This window comes from Epinephelus moara, chromosome 10, assembly GCF_006386435.1.
Source record: "Epinephelus moara isolate mb chromosome 10, YSFRI_EMoa_1.0, whole genome shotgun sequence".
In the NCBI taxonomy this organism is placed as follows: domain Eukaryota; kingdom Metazoa; phylum Chordata; class Actinopteri; order Perciformes; family Serranidae; genus Epinephelus; species Epinephelus moara.
Window position 1 is genome coordinate 7,956,978 of NC_065515.1, and position 10,376 is coordinate 7,967,353.

Sequence of the window (10,376 nt, forward strand, 5' to 3'; positions counted from 1 at the left end):
AGTTAATGCACTGTCAAAGGTAATTTCTCTAGTAATGTTTCATTTTGATAAGTTTTCACAGGTGTTGCTTGATGCATTCTTTCGAAGGTAGATTTCTATCTTAGTTTTCCAAACACAATCTTGAGAGATTAATGAGGGTTCATGCCAAGCCATGTCACATGTCTAAAAATGGTCTTTGGACGCTTCCTGATGGCACCATATGCAAATGTTCATACGCAGGTCAAAAGGCAAAGTGGTCAGGACTGGAAGGCAGAGAAATGTCAGATATTTAAACATGTTTGACAGTTGAAACCATCATTGACCTTCGAGGGGGCTTTAACTGGCTGCAGGGATTGAGCAGTTCAAAAATAATCCTACCCTGTCAAACGTCACTCAAGCTCAGCAATAACACAAGTCATCATCCAGCTTAGCTTTCCTCCAATTTCGGGATAGACGGGGAGACTCGTGGAAATTGGTATGTTAACCGGCAGCCATGAAATCTGTTAATTTTTTGGATGACAATAGAGATCAAACACGGGTGGATTTAGGTAATTAAGCATCGTTGGAGCCTGTTGATGAGAGAAGCTGTTCCTACACCTTCACTTTACGTGTGAGTAAGTTAGGGGATTGGGTGCTGGGTGGCAGGGGTTGACATGGGGTGAGGTGGGGGGCAGAGCAGGCAAGCTAATGAGGACAAGTCTTGATCATAGAATTTCATCCAAGGACTTCATCTTGGACTTCTAATGACACTGACCTTCTATGAATACCCTCAATTATGTGGAATGATCTCTTGAATAAAGTCCTCAATCACAGTCACAGACCCCCCACCGAGAAACCCTCGGGTATTACATAAAATCAACATCAACTCTAACAAATATGTAAATAGTTCCTTTAATTGATGATGTTTTGGTTTATTCACACAACAGATTAAAAGAGGCACAACCCACTCCTTTTAAGTAGATTTAACACCATTTGTAAGAGGTTATGAACATGTCACGACATCGGGTCAAGCGGAGTGATGATCACAAAGGCAAAGTTGACAGATTTTGCTTTCAGTCTAATCTTGCTTTTATAGTGCCTGGTTTATTTTGGCATTAAGGGGCTGCTATACTGGACACAAATAAACAAAAAGTCAGATTAGAGCTAAGGTTTGAATACAAAAGTTGTAGGGGAGGGTCGGGTCAAACATGATGTGATGCCACAGAGTCATTTACAGCGCATCATCCGACTGAATGTGTGCATATGGAGCATTAAGATTCCCGATATGTTTCAAAGCATTTAAATAAAGCACCGGGGGGAGGAAGGCACAGAGCCCATTATCCTGCTACAGTATATCCTTGGGAAAGAAAGACAAATATATATAGCGTACATGCTATATCTGTAAAATTAGTGATTTGCTTTTATCTGAAATCAAAGAGAGGCTCACAAATCTATTAAACGCCACCTTTTGTTTTTTAATAATGCATCATACTGGGACCAAAGCAAGCTTTTCAAGCAATATGTAGACTGTTGTTCTGAACAAATATAATTAGACTTATTTTTAAGATACTCTGCAATGTTGAAGCTAATTTGTATTTAGTAAAGTACAGTCCTTGATGAGCTATTCCCAGAGGCTGGGAGGCCCAGTTTGTATTTTGAACCAGCATAAAATCCTTGAATTAAAGAAAACTCAAGGGCCTTGCACTTTCCAGAGATTGTGGAAGGCTGGATGTATTGAGATTAGAATAGCAGTCTCTGTGGCATAGACTGCTCTGTTCTAAGGGACGACAGTGTTCTGTAATTCTTCTCAGTCATGTACAGTTCTATAAAAAGGTCCAACGTCTCGCATTGCTTCTGAAGGCTTGAGGCCAGGCCTATGACAGGCTCATAACGCTCTTGCCAAGATTAAATGTAATGCTTTTGAAACTTATTATGAATATGTTTTTTGTGGGGGTATTTAATTCTATGAGCGTTAAATGGTACACCTACGACACTGTTTAAGAACGAAGTATAAAGATCTAAAAATTGTTCCAAAATGTCAAAACTATAAACATTTACCCAGTCCTTGATACCAGACAGACGTATACAGGGGCAGGCTTCTTGTTTCTGCCAGCAACTTCAGGGTTGTAAAGATAAACTTGATGGCCATATAGATAATACTGTGCTACAAAGACTGACTCTGGAGCTGCATGTCTCAGGCAAAAAAGTCTATCTGTAAATGAAAAACAGTATTGTTCCTGTAGTGCAGTGTACAACTAGTTAGTCCTAGTGTCTTAGGTACAATAGTGAAATATGTAACAGTAGGCTGTTATTATGTTTCAACATAAGCCTGGTTTGGCTTTTTAGTTTACACAGTTGTTCATATTTTCAAACAATATGTTTCACTTCTAATGTTACAAGAGAAAATGAGGACTTATGCCGCCTTTAAATGGAACTTATGAGCTTGTGGTTGCAACATGGGAAGTCGTGTACATGATATGCTTGGCAGTGAAGTGATGAGAAAACCCGTCAGTGGCTAGAAGCCAAGGAGGCTAACAATTTAGCAATGTAATGAAGGATGTGCAAAGGAATAATAACAGAGGAAAAAGATGAGGCCAGGGGTAATATCAACATTTTCCTCAGACATATAATAAACTTTATATGACTAAAATTACAATATATTAACCTACCATCCACCAAAAAATGAACTTCATTGGACGCCACTATTGCTGCAAATGTCAGCAAACATGTCACAACTCATAAAGCTCCAACGAAAGTTCAGTCAGGAAGGAATACTTTCCATGCTTAGGCTGTAATTTTTCTTTCTCACCCCTTTCTCTCACTTCTTACACGCATGCTCACACTCTCTAGGTGTCATTGTCCTGGACTGTCAACTGAGTCATCACCTGCTCTACAGCTGATTCACAAACAACCAATGCACAGAGACACGTCTTCTCCGTTAGCCTTCCAACTTACTGCTTCTGGTTTTAAATATGGTTCTGCCGTAGTCCTTTCATGCTGCAGCAATGTGCACCCTCCACCTCCCCATCACTGCCTAGTCTTCCCGGATTCATCAGCCTCATCTGCTTCATCGGCCATTAGCTTCAGAGTCATCAGCCACCACCACCTCCACCAGTGTCTGGACTCCATGCGGGATTTAAGTTCTGTTAAATCTTAATCAGCTCAAATCATTTGCTAATCTGTACACTCATATTCTNATATATGTATATGTGTGTGTGTATGTTCAGTAGCATTAAAACATAAAGAATTGGTGAGACGAGGAGGGTAAAGTGCAACACACAATGCCGCCAGCGCGGTGGCCGTCAAGTGCCGCCCAACACACATTGGCAGCAGCGCGCAGTGGCGCCGTCATCACTAAAGTGTATTTCCCACCCCAGCCCGCTAGGTGGCTGAACCTACACGAGTTGCCAACGGTTGCCAACTGCTAGTAACGGAAGAAGAAGAGGAAAAACTTTGAGGCAACAACAACTTGGATTTCACAGGTGAGTTTCTTATCAAAATCGTCTTATTAAAAATTTGAAAAACTTAATAACGTTAAGCATCCGTTTGAGTTGATACTGCAGCGGCCGAGACGTACATAAAAGGCTTTTCTCGCAGTGCTGGCCGTGCACGAAATAGAGCAGTGGGCTGAAGCAGAGCAGAGGCAGAGCAGAGCGGCGCGGCGCGGCGGCCAGCGCCGGTGTGGGTTTGTTCATGGAATATAATGGAGGCGAGGGTTTTGACGCGCGGCGTATGGCGACGGTGTGTGTTGCACTTAAGGCTAGAAGGAGTTTTTTATTTTTTTGTTTAGTTTTGTTTATTACCTCTTTGCCTCTTACTTTATCTATTTTCCTAATGACTCCAACACTACATGCACAATTGTAAAAACCATGAGTCTTGAATGCACAGGTGAAATGTGTGTGAAATATAACCATTCATTCAAAAAAGATCTGAGGAAAAAAGTTGTTATAACATTTAGATATGCAACTTATTTTTTTTTACACAATGAAATAAAAAAAAGACATGAAAATAATGAGCTCAGCGGGTAGATATATATGGTGCACATGAATATGAGCTGCTGTTTATGAGACAAATGAAATCAGATGGTGTAAACCCCCAACCGAGAGGATCTTTCAAAAATTCATAAAGGTTAAAACAACTGTTTATTCTGAGCATTTCGATGGAAGATGGCAAGCGGCTCCCCAATGCATTGCCATCTGATGCTGAACAAATGTATGCATACTGTACACACAGACACACACACACACATAAACCCAAATGTGCATCAGAGTAAACAACACACTGACACACACAACTGTCTACACACACTTGCACTCTGGTATACACTCTCCCCCCAGCACACACAAATTTCTACTTTATCAAATAGTATATAACATAACTGAAAAGATGCCAAGGAGAAAGAAATGACTTGGCAGAACACCAACTTGACGAGACCAGGCTGTGTTTTCCAGGCCTGCTTGTACTGTGACCTCCTGGGCTCATAACATGAGGGTCAACACTTCATAAAGATGCAGAATTGATGAAGTGATTTCAGTCGTGCAGATGTACTGAACCAAAGCTCTCTATGTACCTTCTGATTCTACATGTTCGAATTCTCAACTAGTCTCAGAATTTAAACACTAAAATAATCCAGAGCTCCATATTTACCTTCTTATTCCACATGTTCAAACTAGTCTCAGAATTTAAGCAGCGACTGATGGACTAAAAGGAGTTTTGGATACAAGTGTCCGAGGTTAGCTTTCTTCCCATGGTGTCTTGGCTCAGTCTTTGAGATAGAGGAGCTCAAATCTCCCAGAGGGGTTTGAAGACTGACTGCTACACTGTCGTTTTGACGAGAGCAGGTCGAGGTGGTTCAAGCACCCAATCAGGATGCCTCACAGACTCCTCCCTGTGGAGGTATTCCAGGGATATCTAATTGGAGAGAAGCCACAGGGCAAACCTAGAACACGCTGGAGGGATTAAATATCCCAGCTGCCCTGTGAACGCCTTGGGATTCTCCAGTAGGAGCTGGGAGACATCGCTGGGGAAATGGATGCTTTGGCTAGTCTGCTTAGGCCAATGCCACCATTCTAGAGTATGGGAAGTGGCAGAAAATTATGTAAAGGTTGGATGGATGGAGGAATGGATGGATAAATGTGGGGATTTATTCTTCTCTGTTACAAATATGTTGGGGGTTTTTTCAGCCATGCTTACAACATCTCAAAATTATGACAACGGATCAGTGTGTGTATGTTTAATTAAAAATATTCTTACCTTTGCTGGAACAGCTGGTCCAGCGGTGTAGGGAGCCAAGCTTGGCGGGACATCTGTGATGTAGGTCTTTTTGGGGCCTGGAGGTTGGTATGCTTGGGCGGGGGCTTGCTCAGGTCTCCTGGAGCCACCGACTTGTGGTCCTCCTGGATGGTACTGCTCTGGGTATGCACCCTGAGCCATCTGGGAGAAGCCAGGCTGTGGTGGTCCGTAGGCAAAGTCGGGACCTTTGGGCTGGGCAGGCATGTACTGCACCTGCGCAGGGCTGCGAATGGGCTGCTGGCCAAAATTGTGCCCCATTGGGGCTTGATGCTGGGGGCCAGGCTGGGCTGACCTCACCTGGACATTGAAGGTGGGCTGGCTCGGGGTTGAAGCTGTAGCATAAGAGGCCGGGACAGGCTGAGGAGCTGTGTGGCTTTGAGGCTTGGCCACGGGGCTGGCAGAAGAAGGGGGGACAGACGAGACTCCCCCAGGAGCCTGAGGTTTGGGCGTAGACTTTTTGGTGGCAGTCAGAGGTGGCTGCGTTGGAATGACCATGCGCTTGTAACCAGTCACTGGAGCACTGGGGGTCGAGGTTGCAGAGGATCCCGAGTTCTGAAAGACAGCAGAAAGTTTGGCTCCAGTTAAAACAAACTACCAACTAAATTTCACTCCTACTAAACAAACGACATCGTGGCACTGTATGGGCGGGAAATGGACAACTAATATAAGAGCAATGCATTTAATATGCCAACCTGCTCACAATGACAACCCAAATATGCCGACAACACTCAACACTAACTTCTAGAAGGCGATGCCGGGCTGGAAACCAGGAATCAGCTTTTGGTTGCGGAAACTGAAAATATGGTTGCCATTTTTAGACACCTTATATTTTGAGTAATTAAGATACTACACAGTTATACATTAGAACACAACTGAACACAGGTTTTTGTAGGTTGTCTTTTATGTGGAATTTCATTTGTTGTCAGTTAACAATTCCTGGTATACAAATTATTTTATCTTGCCCCATGGTTCTGGAGGATATGTGTTGAACTACTGAACTTGATGTGTCACTTATAAAGGTGTACATTGGCCTATACATGCTCTATACTTTTCCCTGCAGCTAGAAGATCCTGAGATAGTTCACCTCCACAGACTTGATAAATGTCCTTTTTGTTTTTCGTTGAATCAATTCGCAAGGTAGTTTGTGACGATGACAAATGAGTCGAACTCTTCATCCCACAGTCAAACAATTAATTTGTTTCAACACTGTCTCTAAAACAGACTTCTGTGCAAAAGCAAGTGAACACACCAAAACACATGCAGCGTTGTCTTGTTCCACTTCTCACTGTAACAACAGTATTTAAATATCAGTTAAGCAACAAATATTAAAAATTCCTTTACAGTATTTTGGGGTGCACATTTCTTATGTGGAAAGTGGTTTCGACTGATTGCAACCAAAGGCCAAAAACTGGTTGCCACTTTTAAAAATGGTTGTCAATGGCAACCATTACTGTCGAGCCTCGTGTTCACCATCTTAGTTTGGCATGTTAGCATGCTAGCATCTGCTAATCAGCAATAAATACAAACTACAGTTGAGGCTGATCTTTAGTTTTGCAGGTATTTGGTGACGAACTAAAGTATGGGACAATCACGACCTGATGATGGAGCTAGATTTAATATTCGCTAATATCTAAGATTTAATGTTCTCCATTACACTGTGAAATTTTGACATTTTTAGTGGCGGTTTCAAATAAGTCCACTGGGTTTTTTGGCTCCCCCTGAACTGTATATTGTTGATTATTTTTGTCATTTTGTGTATCTTAAATGGTGCAAAAATCAAACAACATACAGATTAAAAGTTACAGATATCAGGAGGGCTTAAATGAGTGTCATAAATTTGATGTCAATCAGTCCAAAATTTGTTGAGACATTTTACTCAAAAAAACACTTTCACCTCTAGGTAGCGCTAGAGGAAAAGTCAGTGGATCATTAAGATTCATGCTCTGGGGAAACAAGACTATGTGCAAAACTTTCATGGAAATACATCCAATGGTCGTTGATATAATTCAGTCTGGATCAAAGTTTGGGCCTGACAAACAGACCGACAGTGCCATCTCTGGAGTCAAGCTGCTACAATTGCTAAAAAAACTTAACCTAATTGAAAAGTAACAGTAAAAAAACAAACTGAAAACAGTTGTATCCAACAGCTATTTACTGATACTGTGGTTTACGCTCAAATGATTATCCACCCTGCCTCCCCAGAGTCAATTACAAGGCTACCTCGACAGCAGAGGCTCTACAGCGTCCACGACCACCCATAATCTATGGCTAATAAAGCAGGAGGGGAAGGGATAAATTGTTTGGTAGAGGACGGCGTGACAGCAGATTGGCAATGGCACATGACACTTGTGCTGACTCCAGCTGCTTGGACGGGAAAGATGTTAAATCACTGAGATTTGTGGCGCTGGTGTTCCTGGGAAGAGACGGCTGTAAAGCAGAAACACGAGCCACTGTCGGGATTCTCACCGTCTGAACAACTGTGGCATTTTGATCTAATGTCCGACGGTTACATCTGATGCACAGACCAAACTATAACACAACACAGCAGCGAATAAGACACAGAATAACAGCGTTTCACTCAGATGTCAGAGGCGTCTGCCCTGAGTGTCTCTCATGTAAGTAATAATTGTTTTTCACTACCACTACATATCGGTGTCAGACGTTCAGCCAGTCTAAAAAGGGTCTATCATTAACCTTGGATGGCCTTATTAGGTTATTGCCTGAAGCCAAAAATCAGAGTCAATTACTAAATTTGCAGCACTAAGGGAACAAAAATGAACACTTGTAGTCTTTAGACCCTTTGCAACTCAGTTTGATGAGATGTCTTCTAAATTGGGGCAGAGCAACAATTCCAATCGATTTCCCTTAAAAGTTGATCAAAGCCTGCTGCACAGCAATGCCCCATATAGCTCTGTTTTTCTGCACTGCTGCACTCCGCTGTAATTCCTTGCCTAAATTGAATAAGAAACACTTGTGTTGTAATTCGATCAGTGAAAAAGTACACAGTGAAATTCGAGTCTGTGATCCTAAAAATGTGTTGAGATAAAAAAGAATTCCAAGTTTTGGTAAAAGAGGGTGCATGCATCAACTTTGTCTAAATCCCATCTAATCTAAGTCAGAGGGAAGCCCCTGAGGAACCATTAAAAGGAACCATTAAAAGCTCCAGAAAATATTTTCTGCTCTCACTCTGATTTCTGTCTCAGTGATTAGTGCTGATGTTTATTTAAAAAGTGTGTCTGTCTGCATATGTATGGAAAAATCTCCACTATGCCCTTTAGGAAGTGAAATTACTTAATTTAAATGTTTCATGGGTTTTAAATACTCTAGATTATTAATTTATCTAAAGGCCTTAGAACCTACAGTAGCATTTAGTTAGCAGAGCACTGGAAATGCAAATTGGCCCCCTCAAAATAATTACACTGTCATGGTACATTTTCCACAAATTACATTAAGAGAATGGATTCACCCCTTTTCTGAGGGTGATGAAACTAATCTAATGCATACAACCTGAACAAAAATGTCTGTGGTGGAAAAGATTTTCATATTAACTAAGCTACCATTTAAGCTGCTGCATGCCTTTGACCTGTCAGTGTTAATGACTGGTCTGAGATAATATCATGACTATGAAGGCCCAGCCTAATACACCCCTTGCCCCTACCACTTAGCCCTTACCCCCCTGTTTTGCGTGTTTATGTCTGGGGATAGGGTGCTCCGATTCTAGGAGTAGGGCTAAGGGTAAGTGCTACAAGGCCCTCCAAATGGAGGTTTTCAGAGGCACACTCCAAAAGCAACCTAAGAATCCATCAGCTAGATGGCTACACAAGCAACAAAAGAAACTCACAAATGTACTGTCTTTGTTAATAAAGACTTAAAAATAAAGATAAGTGTCGTATTTGATGTAACAGGCCCCTTTTCTTTATAATAAGCATAACTAAAAATATCCCAGGAGGGAGCTCCTCTGTGCGGAGTTTGCATGTTCTACTTGTGTCAGCGTGGGATTTCTCCGGGTACTCAGGCTTCCTCCCACAGTCCAAAGACATGCAGGTTAACTGGTGACTCTAAATTGTCCGTAGGTGTGAATGTGAGTGTGAATGGTTGTCTGTCTCTATGTGTCAGCCCTGTGATAGTCTGGTGACCTGTCCAGGGTGAACCCTGCCTCTCACCCAATGTCAGCTGGGATAGGCTCCAACCCCCCCGCGACCCTCAAGAGGATAAGCGGTTACAAAAATGGATGGATGAAAAGAAGCTAGTAGCATACTGATGTTTTGGTAGCTAACTAGCTAGCTGGCCATCATTAAATTGTTATTGCTGATTAATGCAAGACAGTCCCACATCATGATATATTTCCTTATTGATGGCATATGACACCCGATATTGAACAAAAGTGCAGTGGCAAAGTTGCTACACTTGTTTTTTGTTTTGTTATTGTTACCTATGGTGTATTACTTTGATTTGTTCATGTACAATGTTGTATTTTTATGGCTGCAGTATGGGTGTAGACCCAAGACAAATGTGCCACTTTGTGAGACAATGAAGTTAATCTTGATCTTGGTCTTGATCTTCATCTTGATTTTGATTTTTGATCTTGATCGCAATCCTGACCATGATCTTGAGCTTGAGCTTGATCTTAATTTTGATCTTGACCTTGGAGTACAGGTTGCTAACACAGGCTTACAGAGCACTGCAAGTGGCCTGCAAGTGGCCTGCAAGTGGCGTCAGTGTCCATGTGCAGTAATGAATATGCCACTTTCTTATTAAGAAGAAAGACGTTTATTCGGCTATTAACCCTATGGGCCCTAGGCCTTTTTGGGGTCTTTTTACTGCCTTTACTTTTAAGCTCATATCACAGTCATTATAAAGGCTACATACACATGCTATATCTTGTTTGTTTTTTTCAGGACAATTTGGGCTATCCAGATTTGCAATCATTACATGTCCTTCTATGTGCCTGTATTTTATATTAATTTTTATATCAATGAAAAAAACAAATCTGTGTGACTAAATTCTTACATTTTTACATGTATCTCACCATAGCAAGTTGGAAGTTGACATATTCTGCCATATATGAAGAGGGGAGACTCTCTGGAATCTGGCAATATAAGAACCATGATGCTGGGACATTCTGT

At 41.7% G+C, this 10,376-nt stretch overlaps 1 protein-coding gene across 5 annotated transcripts in view; it reads right to left on the reverse strand.

Moving 5' to 3' along the window:
• The window catches only part of lpp (LIM domain containing preferred translocation partner in lipoma), a 242,475-nt gene that overhangs the window by 96,397 nt on the left and 135,702 nt on the right, over positions 1 to 10,376 (reverse strand). For all 5 annotated transcript variants that reach the window (XM_050054771.1, XM_050054769.1, XM_050054773.1 and 2 more), the window contains one exon: positions 5,212 to 5,802. In XM_050054771.1, the coding sequence (XP_049910728.1) occupies positions 5,212 to 5,802 (591 nt within the window). The remainder of the gene's footprint in view (positions 1 to 5,211; positions 5,803 to 10,376) is intronic.